The 23,920-nt window shown below is 34.9% G+C and overlaps 1 protein-coding gene across 2 annotated transcripts in view; it reads left to right on the forward strand.

Moving 5' to 3' along the window:
- Positions 1-23,920, forward strand: part of ULK4 (unc-51 like kinase 4) — a 207,841-nt gene that overhangs the window by 36,257 nt on the left and 147,664 nt on the right. For both annotated transcript variants that reach the window (XM_041466458.1, XM_041466459.1), the window contains exons 18-21: positions 1,458-1,541; positions 7,127-7,288; positions 14,049-14,231; positions 19,048-19,175. In XM_041466458.1, coding sequence (XP_041322392.1) covers positions 1,458-1,541; positions 7,127-7,288; positions 14,049-14,231; positions 19,048-19,175 — 557 coding nt within the window. The remainder of the gene's footprint in view (positions 1-1,457; positions 1,542-7,126; positions 7,289-14,048; positions 14,232-19,047; positions 19,176-23,920) is intronic.

The following is a 23,920-nucleotide window of genomic DNA, read 5'->3' on the forward strand; positions in this document are numbered from 1 at the left end:
GCTTTTGCCTGTTTGAAAGTAATCTACCTTTACTTTCTTGGAACTTGGGCTGTGTTTTCTTAAACTTAGACACAACACCTTGGAAGGCAGATGGTGATTACTTGTCAGCACGTTCTTACTCACATAGGATGGAGGAGATAGAATGTAGTGGATTTGATGTGTCTGTTGGATGTCAAGCCACTCTTGTTATTACTGTTTATATTGTCCCATACATCCTAATACAAAGTTAGCAGAAAAAAAGCTTACAAATGGGATATTTAACAGACTCATTTTCTCTATGGCTATATGTGGCAAATAAAGTTTTGTTTTCAATAAAGAAGGAAAATTAATTTTACTAGACAATACAGTAATAATCTTCCATGCTAATGTGCCATGCTTTAATTAAAGGTCTGAAATGTTCATATTGTATGTATGTTGAATTACTGTAAGCGACAGAGAAATCAGCAAATTTAGAAAGTATCATTTATTTCTGCATCATTAGCCCCCACCTTGCCTATCCTATCCCTTTTATTAAAACCAGTTTATTAGAATGCTAAAAATAATCTGAGAATATAATTGAGTTCAGGAATTGTGTAATTTCTGAAGAAAATTACTGTTTGTCATCCGTCGTCTACTTACTAAAACAAGTTTCTCATGATTTCATGGCCTGTCATCTTCACATCATCTAATGCCTATTATTTCTCTCTTTCCCAAAAGAGGCTATATTTTTTCCTCTTTCTAATAGCTCTGTGTTATTAGCCTGGATATGGAAGTTATTGCAGTTAAATCTCAGTGACATCCAAGTGTCCCCTTTTAAATTTAAAATTTTGCAATAGGCTATTGCAGGGACAGAGGGACGTGAAGTTCACTTGTTATGGAAGAATTAAGCCCTTATTCAACTAGTAGTGAATTGGCCTAACAGGGTGATTTCAAGGAAATATACAGTAAGATCTTGAAACAGTGTTCATGTGTACCGAAGGCTATAGCCTACAGTAAATTTTCTTAAATACTTGGTATCTCTTTGTATGGCTTTGGGCATTTTTTTCAAAAGAAAGTTGACTTTTTTCTTTTTACCTACCAAAAAAAAAAATTTTGATTTTAAAGACAAACGTTTCTGCTCTTAATAGTCAGTTATCTCTCTGAAGTACTCAAAATGGTTGAGAGGAATGAAAGAACAGACACTTTTTTTGTGTTTGTATGAATTAGAATGAATTGATGAAATGCAGAAATATTAGGACAAACTCTGTTATGGATTTTGGAGACTACTTAAATAAGCTAATAAAATATCAATCTCAGTGCTGCACATGAAATAACATGAAATAGTAATAATGTCCTGAAATTTAATATACTTGATTGCATATGTTAATTTGAAATGTGTATAATATGAACCTTGTTAAGAACATGCTACCCATTTTTTATGTGACTGAGATTGTTGTGATTTTTTGATTTAATCAGTTGTGCCATTGACTTCATTTCAGGAGGAAAAAGGGGAGCACCCTAGGGAATGCTGGGCTGTTCCCTCAGCTGCTTACACTGTGCTAATGAGGTGTCTTCGGGAAGGGGTAAGGCTCTTTCATGGTCCTCAGTAGAATTTCTCCACAGTAATAACCCTTTAGGCATTGTATGAGGATTGTAGCCTGCAGCATTGCAGTACCTTGTCAACCAGGCATTGCTCTTGAATTTAAATAATCATAAGACCATGACCTAAGCAGGAGATTAATGCAGCGTTGTTCTCGGTACATTCAACATTTATGTATTGCTGCTTGTGTTGGGGAAAATGGGATAGTAAATATAAATTACTGTTAATAAATGTGAAATTTTTTAATGATGTAAGCACATTTTGGGAAATGTTCTGACAGTTTGTGCTGTCCTCTTGCAATTTGATTTTCATACATCTTTGTAAATTTTTGAGCAAGATTTAAGTTTCTTTCTTGAAGTGGATGATATAGAGTTTTTTAAAACGGCATTGTTATCCTACTGACTTGTCAGCATTCTTTTGAGGCAAAAAAGTAGTAATTAGGTTTATTCTCATATGTGTGCTTTACTATGTTCTTCATTGGTTTTGGCAATGGCTTAGCTGTGCTAGAAGAAGGGAACAAAAATATGCATATACTTCCGTTTTGAAAATGAAAAAGAATTGAGTGGAGGGTTTACATTCACTGTTTGTATGAGATCACGTTACTTTATTTTTGCCCAAGGCAAAGCTCAAGGCAGAAAACATGTCAGAGGTTGCTAGAAGGTGGAAAGCAAGAGGAAATACCTTTTTTCCTTCCTTTTTGAGCTCTTTATTGCCTACAGATTGTGATTAATAAAGGAAGAGCCTAGATGCATTTTAATATCTTCAAACCTTCATGCGACCAAGAACACAAAACTGAGTTTGTGTTGTGCGCAATTTCCAGCTCATAATTAGAGTAAGATGTCACTCTAAGGCACAGTAGTGAGATGCTATTTAATTATAAATTTAGTAATGGAAGACTTGCTGTTTCTGAATATGCACTATGCAGAAACTAAATCAAGACATCCATAAGACACTAATTTATTCTTATAAAATAAAAGCATTTATTAGTGCTGAAACATGTCAAATTTTTCTTATTAATTTATCTTGATATATTTTTTCTTGAAAAAATGACACAGAATAGAAGTACATTTGCCATGCAATAGTTCAAATTAAATTTAATTAAGCATAAATTTTAAATTATGTCTAGGCTAGCCAACTACATCTGTGCACTTCTATATTTTCTGTTTGTGAGTATGCTCATTTTTAATGTAGATATATATATATTTAAAACATGTTCGAAGCTGTAAAACTCTGCAAGACTTGAGGATGGAATGGACCTCTAGAGGTCATCTAATCCAATCTCCTGTTCACAGTAGATCTAAATAGATCAGGTTGCTCAGGAACTTGTCTATTTGTGTCTTGAATGTCTCTAATTACTATGGTCCCACAATCTCTGTCAGCAATGCCTGCACCTCCTTCATAGGAAAAAGTGTTTACTTGTTTAAACTTGAAGTTTTCACTCCTGGCCATTGCCTCTTATCCTGTGGCTATGCAGCTCTGAAAAGGCTTGTCACCAGCTTTTCTCTATTAAAAGTACATAAGTTTTTCATTCTTATATTAATAATTTTAAAAAAACCGATACGTAATTACATAATGAATTAATTGTAATTGTTCTAAGCCCAGTTGTGAGTTAAGAAAATTTTACATCAGGACGTTTGCTGAAGTGATTATGAACATATTGTCTCAGTATTTATGAAAATGGCAAAATAACATTTTGTAATAAGGTCTGAACTACCACAGTGCATTGTATATGCACTACAAATACTCACTTCTAGTTTTAATTTCCAGTTAAGAATCTTTATTTGATGTATTTAATAAAAATTCAAGAAAATAAAACCAGTTCATGTCATTCAGTACTGTGGTTTATATAGTTTTGATCTTTGTAAGCTAAGTTCACTGTTCTTGAGTTTTATTATGAACTCCTGTGAAGTGTTCTTGGACTTCTGAAGTTTTATAAGATTTGTCATTATCAAAGCAGAATTGCCCTCTGAAACAGAACAATAGAACAGGAAGAAGTTTGAAATATGTGTATGTCCCTTTTATTTGTGTATAAAGGAACAAAATGTTCAGAAAATGCAGGTAGTGTCATTTCCACATACCTTCTGTGCCTGAAAATCTAACAGTGATAAAAAAGTGTATGGGTCAGCGAAAGGAGTTTTAGGATGATGGAAGCAGAAGATTGGGAAAGTCTTTTATCTGTAGGGGAACACAAGTTCAGATTTCCTGCATTTCAGTGTTGTTAACTTGAGATAGAAGCTGATTTTCAACTCAGGCAAAGAACAGTGGAGTTCAATTATGTGTCAAAATAAGGGAATTGGTACACTCATAAATAAGTAAACGATAAGCTTGATTTGACATGTTTAGTCTTGGTATAATGTTGTGGTCTGTAAGAATGGATGTAGTAAATGTTCCAATATTTATTTGCTAATCTTTTCCAACAACAGTTTCCAATGGTGAAACAAAATGCTTGTTCCAGATATCTGTATTTGTTTAAGTTCAACTTCTAAATGTTTGTGTGCAATCTTTAAGATAGGAAGGTCCTGATTTCTCCTGCTAAATTGTATAACTGTTAGTTCCTATGTTATCCAGTCATGGAAGATACTTTCTCATTCAGAAAGGATATTCCTATTTAATATTGAGTACCTATGTGAAAACCATTTTCCTTTTATGCATTTTGCTTCATTTATTCAAAACCCTGTCCATACATCCAGGGTTGTCCCAACCCAGGTGCAGAATTTGGGACTTGCCCTTCTCAAACTTCATATGGTTGGTGATTACCCAGACCTCTTAATTTGTCAAGGTCTCTCTGCAGGACCTCTCTGCCTTCAGTGGGGTCAACAGCTCCTCACAACTTAGTTTCATCAGTAAACCTACTTTAAAAGGATCATAGAATATTTTATCCTAACTTCTAATAAAATGAAGTTATGCTATTTTTTGGTAGTATGTTTGTTATCATAGTGACTATAACTTCAGTGCTTCCAAAATGTTTGCTGCACTGTTAAATTTATAACAGTCAGTAAAAATATCCAGTAGATTCAGTTATTTAAAAAACATGGAAGTAGATTTTTTTATTATGTTGATTTCCACCTCCCCACCATCCCCCCTCCCACCCCCGCTTCCCAATTAAAATGTAAAGACTTGATCAGTAGTTTGCAACTTTTTATCCTTCTAGTATTTGCATTTTCACTAAGGGCTCTTTTTCATTAAGCATCCCTGACTTCACTGGAAACAGATATATCTGCAAGTGTTCAACATGACTGAAAATTAGAAGCTTTAAGTGTGCTTTATAAAACTAGTTGAAACCTAAACCCATTGAAAATAAAGTATGTGCTTCTTCTTTTATGCAGTTCTATTCATAGTTTTAGATTTCATGCAGTTCCTGATGTGGACAGTGAGTTACTGATATATGGAACTGCTTTACTCATATCTTGAAGATCCATTTCTGTTCACTACAATAGCTTATGTGCTGGTAACATCACTGGATGACCCCTTTCCTTTAGTTAAGAGGACAAATATTAGTTTAGATCAGGCTTCCCTTGCAGACAGCTAATTAAGCAGAACATGGTACAAGTCTTGTTGCTAAGATAGTGCTCAGGAACGGATACCAGAGGAGCTGAAATGGAAGGCCTCAGGTGGCAGCAAATAGAATTACTTTGGCAGCATCATTGAGCTTTTAGAATACAGTGATGATGCATGACCATTTTCTAGTCAAAGCAGCAGGACAATCTGGAACAGGGCATAACTCATCTCATCAGTGGCTGAAAGGAAATAAAGCACACGTTCAGGACCAAATTTTGCAAAAAAAAAAGCTGTAATTGTATCTGGAAATTTGTTAACATTAACAATCCACTATATATTCCTTTGATTGTGATTAATTAATGGGATTATAGTTCATTTATTGTTTATGCCTGCTTAAATTAGGAGTGGAGTTCCAAATGGCAGTCTTAATAACCACTTCATATGTAAGACAGACTTAACTTGGCAATTATGTTTCAGTTACGGATTTGATTGTTAAATGCATCAATTTAGTCAATTTGATAAATGCATGTATTTTTACCCTAACTGTACCCCCCCAAAAAAGACTGAAATGCAGAAGTATAATTCACAGAAAAAAAGATTAAAACTGGACATTATTTATAAAATGCTTTCAGAACTTAAATTTTAGTAAACATGTATGAGTATTTGTGTATTTAGGTCTTCAGTAGGTCAAAATAATGCAATATTTTGCAGTAATCAAAACTGTAAAAAGAGAGAAGCCTAAAGTCTCTTTGGTTTTATGGCTGCAAATAAGAAGGAAGACCACAGAATTCAGTGGATTTTTTTATATAAGAGTGTAACCACTTTAGATGGAAATTGACTTTGGTATTTCTGTTAAATATGTTGAGTAGAGCTGCAGTTCTTTGGAAGAACAGGAAGGATTATAATGAAAATGATGAATACAGCCTTACTCTTTTTTTTGACAGCATTATACTAAGAGTTTTCAAATATTTCTACATCTAAAATCTATATTTTAGAACTGCTAAGTCAGTAGAAGGAAAAATGGATATTGAATATATTTTAATGGAGTATAAGTTCTCCCCTTCCTGCAAGTTCTCCTCTATTGTACTACTTTCTGAAAAGTTTCATTATCTTGCTCACAGTTGTTAGTGGCCCTGATTGTAAAGATAACTCTCAGAAATCCAAAGCTTAGTAGGCTAAAATAGAGATCAATTTAAGAAAGAAATCAATTAGATATTATGATTAATTATTTGTGAAGCCAGACTATAAGGACAAATTGAATTATAAAAATTATATTAAAATTCATTCTTGCTAAATTCAAGATGCTATTAAAGACATTGTTGAGAGACTTCACTTTTTTTGTAGTTCAAGACTGAGATGAGGTGAGGCAATTCACAGCCAAAATAACACCAGTGATGTATCTTCCAGTTAAAGACTCTGATTTTAAGTGAAAATTATTGGGTTAGTACTAAAAATATGAAGGATTCCGAATCTCATATGGAAATTTAGGACTTCTTGTAGTAAATGGGACCTAATAGTTTGTCTTAAGCAGTGGTCAAGATTGTCTGCTTAGAAGGGACTTATGGAACAACTTAATTTACAAGAAGTCTTTATTCAAAAGAGTCAACAAATCCTGGGATAAAGACAAAGAGGATTTAATGTAATTTTTTTTTCCAATATAACTGAATATCTCATAATTGTACTCTTTAGACCATGTTCTAGTGATGAGTGTTGACACAAATTTGTCCATTTATAAAGCACTGATCATGGAACGCCTTTAATATAATAAAAGCTTTTAATTTGTAATGACTACATTTAATTTGGGGTGATTATTTGGAGATGAAAGGTTTTGTATTAAACTATGCTCGTATTAAATTGTTTTTCCAGTAGAAGAGAAAGTGGGGGGAAGTAGGATCTGTGAACATAACTTTGTCATAAGGTGAGGCTTCTTGAGAACTTTTGCAAGTATCAGGAAGAAATAAGAAACCACACCAAGACAATATACATTGAATGGAATGTGGACATAGGCAGTAATTTACAAAGAAATTAGAAAGATTTGCAAATGTGTTTTCCTTCTTCTCCTTCCTATAGGAAGAGCGGGTAGTGAACCATATAGCAGCAAAGATAATTGAGAATGTTTGTACTACTCGTTCATGCCATGCACAAGGATTTATTACAGGAGAAATTGGACCTGTCTTGTGGTACCTTTTCACACATTCTACAGGAGATTCTTTGAAGATAACTCCTATTTCGGTAAGGAATTTCCTTTTCTGGTAGTGTAATGCTTTGGCCTTTACTCTGAAAAACCTTCTGAATTGGAATTGAAATGTATTTGAGCATGTTTGCAGTAGGTTTGTGTTTTTTATATTTCAGACTACATTAAAACATATTTGAAAAATTTCTGAAATTGAAAAATACGTTTATTACAGTTCAGTGCTTATGAATAATTCTGGTGATTCATCATTTTCCAGAACATATATTTCCTTATGCTGGTAATGAGTTATGTTTAAAAATTTTAACCTTTCAAAGAATCTATTAAATTCTTGCAAAATTGAAATTCTCTTTCTCGATGATGTTTCAAATGAGAATTGTTTATTCTTTTTATCAAAGACTAGTTTAGAAGACTTAGTTGAATTAATCAAATTTCTTTTTACAAAATTGTCAGGGCCTAGTCTTTGCCCTGAATTTTCAAGGCAATATAGAATGAAAGCAAGAGAAATAGAGTGATGACATGCAAGGAGAAGGTTTGGAGCAAAAGGATTTATAAGGTAGAAAATACTTAGCAGGAATGTGAGTTTAACCCAAGAGCGTGTAGTGACAGGACATGGGGGGATGGATTCAAATTAAAAGTAAATAGGTTTAGATTAGATATTGGGAAAAAAGTCTTTATTGTGAGAGTAGTAAGGCATTGGCACAATGTCAGTGTTCCCCAGAAAAGTTGTGGCTGCCCCATTCCCGGACAGTGTTCACAGCCAGGTTGGGTGGAGCTCTTGCTTTCCAGATGGAAAATGGTAGTGTCACAGCTGCAGCAGTATGCACATAGACACATCTAGCATAAAGGTAATAAAAGAGAGAGAAATAAAAATTCATTTGAAGTGTGGCTGAAGAGGTAAGTGGTATAATAAATTTATAATTTAAAAAAATAGATTTATTTATTGATTTTTTGTCTTAGTGTATATATGTGGCAGAGTCTTGCATCCAATATAAACTGCTCAAATATTGGGAAAATGTCTTGACATTTTAGAACAGGAAACCTGTTTAGTAAAATAAAAACCTTTGCTCTGTAGCATCTGAAATTCTTGGCAAAAACTGTCTTAGAACTTTCATGGGTACAGAATAGTCTGTCTCTGAATATGTAAAGTATATGTGTGAGTCTGGCTATTAGGCTGCTTTTTTAGAAAGGGTCTTTTTGAGACTTCACCCGTTTGATCTGTGAGTTTTATGCTTAGATCACAACGGCATGTATGGGAAAAAACTGGAGATAACAGTTATGACTTCCCTTACTTACTGAGTTTTTAAAGTAGCCTGCTCGATCCTCTCTCCTATCACTATTTTTGCTATAAGGGTTGTTTTGTATAATGTACTTTCTATTCTTGCCAATCATTAGACTGGGCAGTTGTCATTTGTTTGCTACTAGATCATAGTTTTGGGGTTTTTTTTTTAATCTCTTTCAACCCATGATGAAAATTTCCTCTTGTTTCTCTGCTGTCTGCTTGGAGAACTTCATGTCGTCATTTACCATTCCCTTGATTCCTACAGCAGACTCCCAGCAGTCTCCCAGGGCCTGCTCCATTTGTAGGGGCCAATTGGCCAGTTATGGCTGCCTTGTGTACCACAGCAAACAGCATATTCTGGAGAACCCGTCTGTCTCAATGGCATGCAGACACTGAGCTGAAAGAGATCACAGGAGGAACTGTCAGTGGGCTTTTTTTTTTTTTTTTTTCCTTTTCCCCTCCTGAAAACTCAATTTCTTCTTGGACAATACGGTATGCTTGAGGTGGGCAGAGCTTTTTTCCCTGCTCAGTAATATGCAGAAGTTACATGTTGGATTGTCAAGAATAAACTTGTCGTCAGTGGAGATTCACTATGGCTTTCTGTAGCTGTGGGCTCAGAGGTTAATGTCATCAATACCACATGGTTTCCTCACCTTGCCCTTGGATGATTATCAAGAGACTATGAGAGGAGTGGGTTGTTGTTTGTCCCTCTGTGTCCTTTGCTTCTTTTGAAAACCCAGGTCACTGGATCCTCCCAGGTTCAGGTGAACCACAAAGAACCATTTTCTTCATCATAGTGTTTATGCTAAGCACTACTGATGAGAAGAGAATTTTCCTGCTGGAAAAACTGGAAAGTTGCAAAAAATGTATAAGAGGAAGGTAAAACCTGAAGACCTTGTTGTAGCCTAGTTTGCTCCCCCTTTTTTTTTCCTTTTTTTCTTTTTTTTTTTTTTTTTTTTTTTTTTTTTTTTTTTCTTTTTTTTTTTCTTTTTGTGTCTATTGATAGCTACCACTATGTACTAGTCCGGTGAGGCTTTATGAATTGCTCAGTGCAGTTGGACAGTGCTGGTGTTTGTGTGATCTCTTCCACGTGAGTAGACTGAAAGTATCACAGATTGCGAGTTCCTCAGTTCCTTCACCTCTGGTTCCTGTAGGTGTGAAAGGTACAGCAGCCTGATTTTTATGGGCTTCTTGTTCATCTAGGTCTGTTAAGTGCAGTGAGTTCTACTGCAATATTTATACTCCAAAGTTGAATCATCTGGCAGTTATGGGTTGACTGTGGGACTTGGAATGACATTGATTTTGCCAAGCTCTTACTTCCTGAATATTTGTCTTGTGTTTGAAATCTTTGTATTATAAAATATATTAGCCTTCAGAAGCTACTCTAGAAGCTGTCTTACAGATGACATCTGTTAGGATGAAGCAGTTTGCTTTAGGAGGTCATGATAGCTGCAATTACCAGAATTTCCTAGAAAAACTCAGCTGATTTTTGGGACATCCTTTCAATAGCAATCGAAAATCTAAGTAAGAAATATGTTTTTTATCATTCTGTTACCTTTTCTTTCTCAAAATTGCTTAGCAATGTGTGCTTGGGTGTTGATGCCAGCATTTTAAAAAGACAAACAAGTTGAGTGTGCACACTGAGATCTGTTTCTTCAACATTTTATGTATATCTGTGGTATAAATGTACATATGGACAATAGAAACAAAACCCTAACTGTTCCAAACTAATGTTTGTTTGCTGTGAAGGCAATAGGCTTACTGGAGATCATACTTTTCCCTTGTGTACTTACTGAAATTTCAGTCATGCTGGAGGTAGGGCTTGTTCCAAATTCACATATTGGAGAGCTTTGATTGAAAGCAGCTATGAGGAGAGTTGCAAGAGTAAGACACGTTTATTGTTTTATTTCCTTGATGAAACTGCTTTCTTCTAGTTTTTCTGGTCTTCATGGAAATTATTGCTATCCATGTAGCTGAATCCATCTCCTTTTTCAGTCAGTTCATTTTGCACAAGTGTTCTTGGGTCTGAATGGGCTCCTGGATTTTCCCCTCCACTGTTTTTGGGGATTGTTTCCTTTATCAGAAGACTGAAGTTTAATACTTTTATATGAAGTGAATTAAACAAGGAACCTTCTAAAGTAGAATGTGCTAAGGTGATACTTTAATCCTTTTGCTGCTTTGTAGTGAAACACTAAGAAGTAGATAAACTTATTAGTCAATGCCTGATATAAATCATGGTCGTGTATTAATGCTGCTGTGGCATTTAGATATATAATCTTAACTTCATCTGATAACAATCAATTGATATTGAAATCTAGTGCAGGAAGATCTTTTCCCAGGTAAAGTTATGGAGTTTTTAGTGGTATGCTAATTTAAAAAATAAAATACTAATATATTCTATTATATGTTATAATGTACTGTATAATTTCTACATTCATTAAACTGTTGCTACAGATTTGTAGGCATTTTTATCCTGTATGACCACAAAAATTTACATCGTCAGTGTCCTATTTCATTTTATTATGCAGTCATTCCTGCCTTATTTGAATGTATCCTGAAGAATTTATTCTTAACTGACATCTATATTAGAATGTAAAAATACATTTCTGTTAAGAAATACATCTGTCATATCTTTACTTGGAGTTAGCAGTCTGTCTGCAAAGTTTATCAGCAGTAAAGGACTATGGAATTCTACTTATGATTATTTCAATCAATAATAAAAATATATCAAGGAGATTCTCTGTCTTTAGTCTCTGGAGTCAAGAAATGACACTTCACTTTGTCCTGCCTATCAGAGGTGGCAAATTCGGATTGTGTCTCAGTATTTTTTTCTCACTTTGGAGTCCAACATGCCTCAGGTAAATATCACAGATTTTGCCTGTAGGAAAGTTGTGTCTTTTTATCATTTTGCTAGACTCAGAAAAAAAAATCTGTAGGATGTCACAGCAATATTCTGACAAGCTCAGCAGCAGGAAGAATATTTCTTTCCAGTATGCTGTAAGTTTTTTAATTTTTTAAAAAATAACTTAAAATTTTGTTTCTAGGAGATAACTTTTTCTGCTGGAAGAGAAGTAACAAAACATAAGCTACTTAAATGGAAACTAATTTGGGAAAGCTCATGCAGTTTTTTTTCGGGGATTTGGTTCCTTTGTTATTTTCTTAAGTAATTGGTATTGAATAGTTTCTTTCAGAGACTTGTGTATTGCAGATACTTTAGTGCACTCATTCTCAAACTTGTGAGTCATGGAAGATATCATGAAGGGGTGAATGTTACCGAGTCACATGTAGCATGTAAGACTAGCAGGATATGGCAGACATGATCATAGAACCCTGGAGTATCTCAAGTTGGAAGTGACCAATAAGAATCGTGAGGCAAAGGTTGGAGCTGCTGAGAGAAGAGGTGACGGTTAAGGCTCCAGCAGAGAGCAGGGGTGGAGAAGCCAGTTCCAGGAGAAGTTCTGTTGAAGCCTTATTCTCACTAAGAACATTTCATGTTCCAAGATTGCTGCCTGGAGATGGTGGTGTGAGCTCTAGTCTTGCATCTATAATCATCCGTTTCCAGTTCCTGCTCCACCACCTTTTGTCCTATCTCCATCTGTTTTCTCCCAATACTGGATCTACTGAACTAATTTAGAGTGCTTTGTACTCTATCCCGCATTTAAATTCTATCTTCTGCTTTTCTGCTGAAGTGTTGGGTTCATTCATTTAGCAGAGCATTCTGTGATGTACAAACTAATGGGAATTTAAAGCTTCTCCCCTTGGCTATTGGTGAGCTGGAGCTTTTCTGCTACCTTCAAAGCTGCAGTATTATACTAGAAGACAGCCTATGATGTCTTTCCTATGAGGTTTGCCTGGAAGTAATCAATGGCCACCTTTGTTTGGCAAGGTTTGTAGCAGAGATCTAAGACAGTGGAAAATCTGTGCATACCAAGTTAGCTCCATGTTGCTTTGGCACAGCCTGTCCCTTGGTCCCAGCGGTTCATTGGTAGTATGACCCTCAAGGGTGTTTTTAGTGAATACACATACCTCCTGCACGCTCATTTTGAAAACTCTGAATAGAGGTGAAGAGCTGGATTGTATCCTGGGGGAAACAGAGCATGCTGTACTAAGGAACTGAGATTGAGTGTCTGTGTTTAAAAAGAGAGTAAAAAAAAAAAAAAAAAAAGAAGAAAAAAAGAAAAAGGCTGCAATCGATGTGGTTCCTGGACCAGAAAGGACAAGGAAGAACAGGAGCAGAGTAGATGAACAGCAACAATAAAATGTCTGTCAAGTTTGTGATTTACTCTCTTTTATGCCTTTTTACTTATTTTTCCTTCTATTTTACTTTGTTTTGAGTAATGTTTCTAAGGGCACTGGTGAACTGGACAGTTTCTGGTGTTCTTATGTGGAAAGCTTTTCTCTGGTGGTAGTATTCTGTGTAATTGACGATAGTTTCTCTTAAATGAGACCTTACTATTGAGTGCACACCAAATAAACAGCAATTTCTTAGTATAGCTGGTCTGAAGAGAGCAAAGATATCATAAATATTGCTTACATTTCACAAAAGGGGGTCACCTTCAAAGATTTTCCTGAATACCAATTCAGATTTTTATCTGAATCCAATATTTGACATAAGCTGTTCTTCTATGCTAGACATAAGCTGTTATTCTATGCTAACAGTATATTCAGGCCAAAGAAAAAGAAATTTTTAATGTTTAAGAAGTCTTATTTTCATTATCTGGAGAGAACAAATGCAGTTACAGTATCTTGAAGGTTGCATTTTTACAGGTATCAAAAGGAGATTGATTTGGAGATGAGGCCATCCTGAAGATTGTTTGGTAATGTTTGCTAGGAAATAGCTAAGTTAGTGGACACTGAACAGGTTTGTGCTCATTTTACTGGAGCATGGTCAGTATCTACATTTTCTATTAAAGTTATTTTAATCACTGATACTTGAAAATCAACCATTTGGAGAATAGTTTGCAAGTTTGTTATACTAATCACTGTTTCCTAATAAGTACCTAGATGTGAAGTAGTATCTAGAGCTAAGGACAGACTTTAGACACTGAAGTACTACATACCTCATTATTGTCTTTGAGAGGGAGAGGGAAGATGCCCACCTTTATGGGTGCCCATAAAGACTGTGCCATGTGCTATGTCTGTATTTTCTCTCCCTGCACTCCTTTCTAGTACAGTGTTATCTGATGCTGTTTATATTCCGTGCTTGACAAAAGACTCAAGCATGGGCTGTGATTCTCCATCATTATTGTTCCATGGAGGAAAAGAGTAATGTGACTTTTTGATGTGGATGTTGCTGTATAAAATATTTGAATTTCAGCTGCACAGAGTGTATAGCAAGGCATTTAGAAGAATTCTATGTCTTTAAAAATAAGTGATCTTTTCCCCTAATATTTGTCTTAAAAATGAATCTGTATGCATTCCATATATTCCTAAACTATTGGAAAACTCACTACATGCTTTTATTTTCCAGTATTTTTCTTGAGATAATAGTTTCATTAATTTTTTTTTCACTTTTGTAGGCTTTGTGCAGAATTACTCGTTCCTCACCTAATGCTTTCCAGAGTGTCATTGAAAAAGTGGGATTAACAGCTATACTAAATTCCTTGGCAAATGGAATATGCAAAATTCAGCAGTACATGCTCACGATGTTTTCAGCAATGTTGTCATGTGGGATTCATCTGCAGAGGCTGATTCAAGAAAAGGTTTGACTTCAGATTAATATTTCACTGGCATGGAATTTAATGAAAGGAAAAGTTAAAATTGACACTGCGAGTGGTTTTGGGTTTTCAAAATATGTCTCAGTGACATTTGCATATCTAAATAGCAGGAAATGAGGAATGTGTTTCATTTATATTTCTATTTGTTTAAAATCTAAATGATAAGGTGTATAGTTTTTCTTTCTTTCATGAATCTTTGAGAAATTGTACTAATAGGTGTATAAATTGTTCCTGCAGCTAGGATTCAATCAATCCAGACTACCCTACCCTGACCATAACTGATAATGGGCCCTAAGGAAAATCAGTAGTGAATCAGTAAAGACAGCTATTTGACATAGATCTCTTAGACATTTAAAAGAGAAAATAAGGAGTGTCCTGATTAAATCTGAAACTGTACTTTGTGCTCTCCTTAAAGGTCCTTAAGTCAATTTGTAAGTGAAATATATTGCAGAAATTAGCATTTTAATACCTTAGATATCTTTTCCTTATTAGTGTCACTGAATAAAACAACTGGTTTTGGTTTATGTGTAATATAATTTTTGGTAGAAGTGGTTAAAAGTTTTCTGTCTTGATTCCCAAACTATTTTGTATTTAGAGAAAAAGTGTTTCTTTTTTGGCAGTGTATCTGCATAGTTCATAAATTAAAGTAATAATCTCCCTCTATTTGGAAAGGATAAAAACCACAAAGAAAGAAAGAGCTATAGTTCTGTTTTCCTCAGATACTCTATTGTAATGTATGTTGTAATCTGACAATCATCTTGATGATAATAATCTGTTGGGCATTAGTTGAGAGAGTTTTATTTCCCTACGTATTGTTTTAACAATTACATTTAAGTTAAAACATAATCCCACCCATGTGGCCTGAAATCACTCATTCTTTTCCTAAAATTAATTTCTGTACCATGTCAGAATTGCCAGTGTGTTTTTGTGAGTGCATGTCAGCTGGCCTTAAACTTTCCAGATCCCACAACAACAGCGCTAATAGGTGGCAAATTGTCCTGTAATGCTGCACTAACAGTGCACATTACTGTGAGTTGATGGTATAGTCAGAGGAGCATGGTCAAAAATCATTCACTTGAACATTCAACAAAAGAATGCAATGTGCAGCTAGCCTATGGCTACAGCATGATATTTTCTGTGAAAAATTTCTTCTTTATATAGGACTTACATTACTAAAAGAACTCCCATACTGATACTGAATTTCTTACGGACAATGGCTAGAATTCCCTTTCTGATACTGCAGTTCTTATGAGCAATTCTAATAAAATTTTACAGATTAGAAAATTGAAATACAGACAAATGTAGTCATTCTTTTAATAGCATATATCAAACTAATGATAGAAGTGTGAATAGTGCCCAAAGGTGTAAGTAAAAAACACTGTACTATAAAAACTGATAAAGTAGGTCTGGTTCTACTGCATGTGTCCACATTTGGTAACTGTACCTGCATTATAGCTGAGAAAAACTTAAATCTCATAGAATGTTTTTTTGTTTTTTTTTTAATTGAGATTAGCTCAGTTGGTTAGAGCCTGGTGGTAATAACACCCAGGTTGTTGGTTCGATTCCTGTGTGAGCCATTCACTTAGGAGTTGGACTTCATGTTCGTTTCCAACTCAGAATGTTCTGTGATCTGGAAATTAGATTGTAGGATTTTGGAAGCTGAAGCTAAATTTCCGTTTTTCTTGAATAGAATCTAAAAATGCAAACATGCTCCTGTATTGAACTGCCAGGTGCTATCACATCACCTGGAGTGATATTATTTTAGCTCTGAAAAATCAAATTTAATAGTCCATGAACTTTTCAATATTTCATGCTCATGGAGGCCAAGTCCATCTTAATGAGAGAAGGGAAGAGTGAGTAGTGTTGGCCTACAGATTATTTTGCGTTCCGTAAAATTTTTGTGTAGCTCAGCTTAAGAGGCAGAAGGACCTCAGTATCACACAGAAGGTAGTGACAAAGAAGTGACTCTGTTTAATATAGGCACAAGCAACATATTGAAAGATACTTAAAGATATAAATTCAAGATGGAGATAATTTATCTTTGTGTATGTTATCTAGAAGCACCCTTAGGTTCTAAGAATTAGGACTGCCCTTGTTTTCTTCAGTCTTCAAGAACAGTAGTAAAAAACAGTAGGTACAAAACAAAAGCCAGAAATGCAGTTCTGTGATCATCTACACTAATATAAAACTTCAGAGAACTACAATAGCCAGAAGGGACTGGGTTTTGTCCCTCTCTGATACAGAGACTTTTAGTTTCCTGTTTTGGAAACAAAATAGTTGAAATTATGTTTTTAAAAGAAAACATGGAAAAAGAACTCAAATGCAAGAATCTTGGATACATTATAGCAGTAGATTAAAAAATCCCCACTGCTAATTTTTTTCATCTGGCTGTCAAGATTCACCTTTGAATTAGTGAAAATCAGTCACAGCTTTTTGAATGCAATTAGGTCTTCCAAAGGTCAGATAATGTGGCAGGGTGTTTTTTAATTTGGTTTCTTTCTTCCTCAACTAGTCGTAAGTAAAATCATTCAAATACTTACAGCAATATATTGTCACAACTGCATTGTAAATGCATTATAAGCATTGTCCTCATATTTCAGTAATGGTTTTCAATTCATTGTCTTTTACCTGGATGTGGACAAGTAATTACCACTGTAGATGATAGTTTTGTCAATATCACTAAGAATGAATAAAAAGATAAAAATATCTTTAACAAAATCTTTGTAACTCTAAACTTATATTACGCAGATATTTGCAAACCATAGAAGGGAAATTTGAAAATACATAACGATCTAACAAATGTTTGCTATTTTAATTTCTGTTCTTGTGTAGTGAGATAGTGGTCTAGCTGTTTTCCTCTTGTGTAGCCAATTCAAAAACATCATTGCTTTTGTTTTAAACTTGCTTTGCAGTATTACTCTGTATCCAATATAAAGCCATAATCTTGTTGCAGTGTGTTCACTTGAAATGAAAAGAGTATCCTAACCTGCAGAGTCTCCATGGATACATCAAACATTTGCAGGGGAAGGAGGAAATATAGAACAGAGAAATTATAAATAATGTATTTGGCAGTATTTGAGTGATTTTTGGCTTTTCTGATACACTTAAGTCCTGCAGGTCAGCAAAGATGTGCTTGAGATTTTCTTTGGATAAACTTTTGCAGTTTTGCAGTCCTCAAACCAGCCAGAAAAGCAAATTCAAACAGGTCACATTTATTTCTTAAACCAGATTATTAGAACATTCCCAGATAAGTCTGATGTAACTAATTTTAATTGTCTTAACCCATGTTAACCCCCACATGTAGCATTGAGATATTCTTGCTTTCCAGAGTATGAGGACTAAAAATAGATGTGCTTTGGCTTGTAATTGCATGTGTCTTTGTCGTGGTGTCCTTGTGCATGGTCTATCAAGTCCATTTATTCTTGGACAGTGTTGCATTATATAAACTCTTTGACTATGTCTGAGGTTTTATGGGATTTCTGAATATAAAAACTTTGTTGTTGCTGTTACTTTGTTTTTTTAACTAAAAAAAAAAACCTTGAAAAACCAAAACATAATTAAAATTCAACCTTTGCATTTATTAGATTGTAATTTAAGAACTTGACTGCTGTAAGTTCATACTGGAGGAGCTACAAGTCATGGTCTGTGAGCTGTTGAAGTGTTTAAAGCCATAAACTTTTAAATCCCTGAGAAATTCTTCTCTTTCTGAAATAAGTTATTGAAGTGCAGCAGGACAGTTCTAGAATAATTAATAGCATTTTTTTTCTGGGATTTCTGTATGATGACTGGTTTTGAAGACAGGGTTAAAAGTGGTGTCAGAATAAAATCTGATGGTTTCTTGGCCAACTCTTATAGTCCTGCTCTTTTTCCATTTTTAGTAAAGATGTATAGTTAATTATTGCCAAGAATGTCTCTAAGAAATTACAGTCAGTGTTGATTTGCAGTTATTCTGTCAGAAAATGAGGAATTTGAACAGCAATATGTATGTTAAATGTGCATCACACAGCGGGATTTTTAACTTTGTACATAACATGCATACACTACTCATGTATCCTGTAGTGTCACTCCCTTGAGAATCCAGTGCAACTCTTTGAAGGCAGGTTCTATTGATTTGTGCTCAGTCTAATTTTTGCATAGAGTCAGTTGACACAGTTTTTAAATTCCAGTTTAGTTTTTAGTTCTGATTTTGTTTGTCCTTCTTTCTTTTCAAGTCCTAATTTTATTTCTTCCTTGAAAAGATTTTGTTCACTTTCTGAACCCAAAATAAGACTAGATTAGATAAGAACAATCAGAGAAGGTGGAAACAATTTTACCATCTATTTGGAACATCTGGTATAAAATTTGGTATCTGATGTAGATAAGATTTTATCTAACTAAGGTGTAGTTTTTAATATTCCCGCATATAAGGGAATGAATAGCTAAAAAAATTAATAATTTGTGCTTAAATACATATGTATTCTGAAAATAGTTTAGCTTTGTTTTAAAATAAATGTATTAAAATATCCTATGTTTATGCTTATGGTAAGCCCTTTAAAAATATAAATTTTATAACATTTCATAATTGATTTCATACTATTTTGGATGTAGTACATTAAATAGTATTTAATTTTACTTTACCACTTGTGAAGATGTTCAAAGCAGCTTAGCACTGAGCCAGTCAGTCTTGAACAGAATTTGTTTGTTAGTGTTTTATGGATTTTTTTTGCTATGAGTGACGTGAAAATGAGCAAACTTTTAAGTGTATACAGTCTTACAATAGAGTGCAAGTAACTTTAATGTCTTTGTGTTTATTTCCACCAAGGATTTTGTGACTACAATTACTCGTCTACTTGAAAGTCCTTCAACTTTTATTCGAGCAAAAGCCTTTCTGGTCTTGCTACAAGTTTTAATTAATAACAGGGAGATGTTGCTCCTCAGTTGTCAAACACGGTAAGGTGATCATGGAAGATAATCAAAGATATAGTCTTTAAAGTTATACCTGAAATACTTGAAAATGTGTGGTATTTTTGACCCAGTGTTTTAGAATTTAATTGTTTTGTGTGTAATAGTAATCTTTTTATTCATGAGATTATTTTGTCTGGGATCATCAGGTGACAGTTATTCACAAGGGGAATCCACTGTCTTGCAAGGAGAACATCTTTTAAAGTAACTCATGGTCCCAGTGAGCATTTGCATTTTTGTGTGGGGCAAAAGATATACTGCAACAGTGAGTTGTTGGTATGGTGGGAAAGCAAAATAAAAAGTTCTGCTATGTACCTTCTTCATCTTGGGGTTTGGTATAGTCCATAATCTCTTCTAGATAGTGACTTTCAAGGTAAAATAATATTTTTAGCTATATGTGGTGTGGGAGTGATTTACATAATGACCAATAAATTCCTGTGACTTTTACAAGAAATATTTAATTCTGCCATGTTTTAGAACACTTTTCCATAAATTACTGAATCACCAGGGAACTGTTATTTGAAATTTTTTGTCTTATGTTGGGACAGAAGCGTTCCTGTATCAAAGGGGAGCAAATTAAAATATGAATTGTCACCATGTTTCGAGGTGATTGGAGAAGTAGGATTAAAGAAATTTTAGTTGGGATTTATATCTTCCACTGTTCTGTAAGAAGAAGAGTGAAATGAAGTGTAAATGTAGTTTTTACAATATTGAAATAGAGCAGGTTTGGAACTGAAAGTAAAAAAGGATGAAGCTTGTGGGTAGCTGTAAATCTAACTATATCTACAGCACATATAACATTATATCTTATATTCATGTTTGAGAAGAATTAGGATGTATACATTAGGGTTAAAGGAAGAGGCAGATGAGTTACACCATGAAGCCACTGTGAGAGAACACCTTGTGGGGTGATAGCATTATATATCTCTTTCTCCACTTGCAAAGCTGTAGGTATCCCAGTATTTGTAGAATCATGGAGAATAAGTACAGAATCCAAGGGCCTTTTAATGTGTACCTTTTTACACTTCCAGAAATGTTCTATCTGATTATGTGTTCTGGTTAGTGAAAAATGCCCCTAACGATTTGTAAGTGACTTTTTGAATGGCTACATTTTTAGTAACTCCTGCTATTCATGTGCCTGATATACCACATAGGACTCTCCTGTGTGTTTGGAGAAAGGTCTGACAGATATCCTGCACAGACAGTTACTGCTTGTTTATATATATACACCTAAGATATTGTGTGAAGGAGAATAATAATAATATAATCAATAATTTACTTGATTTATAATGCTTTCCAACCAGCTGTCTTTTTGATGAGAATGTGTTGTGAATTTGGAATATGATTTTGTATTATGACTTTTGGCTTTATCCTGCTGTTTTATTGTCATGCTCCAGACAGGGCTAATTAGAGACCAATACATAATGTAACACATTAGGTAAAACAATAGGCAAGCCTTATAGCAGCTTTATTGAGCTGATAAACTGTTTTTCTTCATTTACTGAGTTTTCTTTATAATTTTTTTAGTGAACAGCATATCTCTTATCAGAATAGATAATTTAAAACCTTTCTCTTACATCCAGAAGATAAGATAGCTACAGAGAGGAGAAGTGACCTATTAAATCTGGGGACAGTTGCATGCATAATATCACTGTATAACTCTGGAATAATCTTAAACACAGCAGAGATACTGGATACTCATTGACTTATAGTATGGAATTTAGTTAGATGTCTTCAGCTATCTGACAGAAAAGTTTCTTCAAAATTAAGACTCAAAAATTCTAAATTGCTAGCACAGGAAGCAAAAATCAGTTGGATAACTATTGAAAATATTTGATACACGTAACTTCTCCTTCTGGAGATGTTTGATTTGAGAAATATAAAGAGCCTATAGTAAAATGTACATAATTCCTGGTTAAGAGTTTGTCTTCAGCAGCTACAGCTAAAACCTGTAATGGGATTTATATTGCTTTAGATGATAAAATCTGTTTATGATAATTATAATCAATATAAGGCAATTTTTCAGTGTGCATCACTTAAAGGATGATGCAGATAAAACAATAATAACTGTTTCATGGCAACACTGCACTGAAAAATGCTTTTATTTACTTTGGTAATTATGCTGGTTTTGGCTGAGTTAGTGTTAATTTTCTTTATGGCAACTACTATGAGGCTGTTTGTGCTAAAAACAGCCCCCAGGGCCTCATGAGCGTGGGGACTGCCTCGGGGCCAGCATCCCAAAGGTCTTTCTCTGGAAAGCAGTTTTTCCTTTATTTGGCAGCAAAGTTGGGGCAGTGTTTGGAGTGCAAGTCTTATGAGGAGGAGCTGAGAGAACTGAGGTTGTTTAGCCCGGAGGAAAGAAGGCTCAGGGGTGACCTTATCACTCTTTGTAACCATCTGAAAGGAGGCTGCAGCTAGGCAGGGGTTGGTCTTTTTTTTCCCAAGTAATGAGTGATAGGACAAGAGGAAATGGTCTTAAATTGTGCCATTGGAGATTTGATATCAAGAAAAATTTTTTCACTGATAATTCAGGCAATAAAATTCTGTTCCCACCAGTAGCCTTTGTGATATCTGTCCTTGGAAGGGTTTTGGAGCTGAAAAAGCTGTGCCATGTGAGGAAAATAATAGTTTAATCTGTTTTCATTCATCTTGTTGGATGGAAAGGGCATGGGACAGGGAAAAGAGGGGAGAGAAGGAAAAATGGAAGGAGGAGTAGGGAAAGAGGAAGTGGAAGGGAGGGGTAATGGCAAGCTTATTTTAGCTCTGATGGGTTTACCAAAATGGATTTCCTTGTGTTTTTCTTCTAGTTTGTGCACAGGTACCAGGAAATAAAAGGCAGTAGAAGTAGGCACTTGCTGAAACCCCTTATTATTGCAAGCAATAATGATGCCTCAGGGCTGGGAACTTGAGAAGTATCCAGTGTTGCAAGTCTTAATTCCTGGAATGCAATCTTAAGACAACCTGCCTATTTGTTTTTAATGTTTACAGTCTATTGGTTTTGGCCATGATACCAGCAGTTGCTATTCACCTTTGGAGTATTTGTACACAGAGTCCCCCATGCACGTCCCTGTAATGCCTGTTGATTAGTTGAATTTACACAATCTGGTTGCAAGTTTCTTTTTGCACCTCTTTTCAAAAGTCTCTACTTACTCAAAGACTAAGGAAACACCTTTATAATTCCAAATAAGAGTGGAGAAACAGCTGATCCCAACTGATCAAAGGGATATTGCATACCACGTGGCCTCATTGGGGAAAGAAGAAAGGAATGGCAGGGAAGACGTTAGGAGTGATGGCACTTGTCTTCCCAAGTAACCATTACATGTGACGGAGCCCTTTGTTCCGGGAGATGGCTGAATACCTGTCTGCCTATGGGAAGTGGTGAATGAATTCCTTGTTTTGCTTTGCTTGTGCTGATTTTTTAGTTCTGTGGATGAAAAGTATTGATATATAATAAGAAATGTAATTTTGAAGTGAATTCATTGTTCCACAACATTGAGACAATTCACCTGTTACTCTTTTTCCCTACCTGTTCCGTGGTAGGTAATTACAGTTCTTCCACATGTGATACAGCTAGAGAAGATACGAGTTCCTTTAGGCTGAAGTAGCACTTGTTTATTTACACTGTGAAAATTAATTTATTTTGCTAATCACACTGAGTTTTCTAGTCTCCTTCATTTCTCCTTGATTTGCAGAGGCATTCTACCTATTCTTCAGGGAAGGGACACCCTGAAGTTTTATTGAGGCTTTTCATTTCGCCCTTTTCAGAGCTAGCAGTAATTTCTGATTAGTCTCATTGAATTGTTATTTTTGTATCTAGGTGGTTTCAGAGAATTTCCTAGGTAACAGAGCACTTGGAGATTGAACTTCTCCTCCCAAAAGAATTTATTCAAACCTCTTGTTTTCTACTGTCTGCAGAGATGGACCCTTGTGGAAGTGTCCATCATCCACAGGGTGGTATTCCCGACACATTTCACTCTGCAGAAATGTAACCATGCACAATGGCATAACCTCTGAGCAAATCTTTCTCTGTTTTCTGAGGCCACCTCCCATATTTATTAAATTTTCAAATCTTATATGTGCCCTGAAAGGAAAAGCTTTGCCTGGAAACCTACTACAGTCTCACATCTAGCATAGCATGTTTGCTTTATATGTCTTAAGACTGATCTAGAAAAGTAGTGAGGAAAAGAACTGAAAAGCTTGGTGCTCAGTCAGATGGGGAAACATGGAAATGGAAGGCAGGAAGGAACAATGATGTAAGTCAGTGATTTCAGGAAAAAAACCCCGGCAAGCTGGTATCAAATTAAAAAATAGAAAAAAGTGATGGAAGGCAAGAAATAGAGATCAACCCACCTGTTAGCATGGTATGCCATCTGATGTTACATCTCTGTAAAATAAACACTATATCTACATTAAAAATGCCTTTAATTAAATTAAATGCTTTAATTTAAAGCCTTTAAAAATCTTCCTAATTTTCTTTTAGCAGATATTGACTAATAACAATAATAAATAAAAATAAAACTAACAAATAGTCCTTGAGTTCTTGGGGTAAATGGACTGTATATGTCCTCAGAGTATGCATGACCTTCTTTAGTTTCATGAAGGTCTGTCATTCTCTGTGAACTTTAGTCTCTTTTCTTCATATTGATCATCCTGTTAAGAAAAGAGCTCTTATTCTTTTAAGTAGTAGACCTCATTCCCCTTCCTGTTACTCCAGACTGTTAACTCTGGAATTT

This window comes from Pyrgilauda ruficollis, unplaced genomic scaffold, assembly GCF_017590135.1.
Source record: "Pyrgilauda ruficollis isolate IOZ18807 unplaced genomic scaffold, ASM1759013v1 scaffold2, whole genome shotgun sequence".
Classification (NCBI taxonomy): Eukaryota; Metazoa; Chordata; class Aves; order Passeriformes; family Passeridae; genus Pyrgilauda; species Pyrgilauda ruficollis.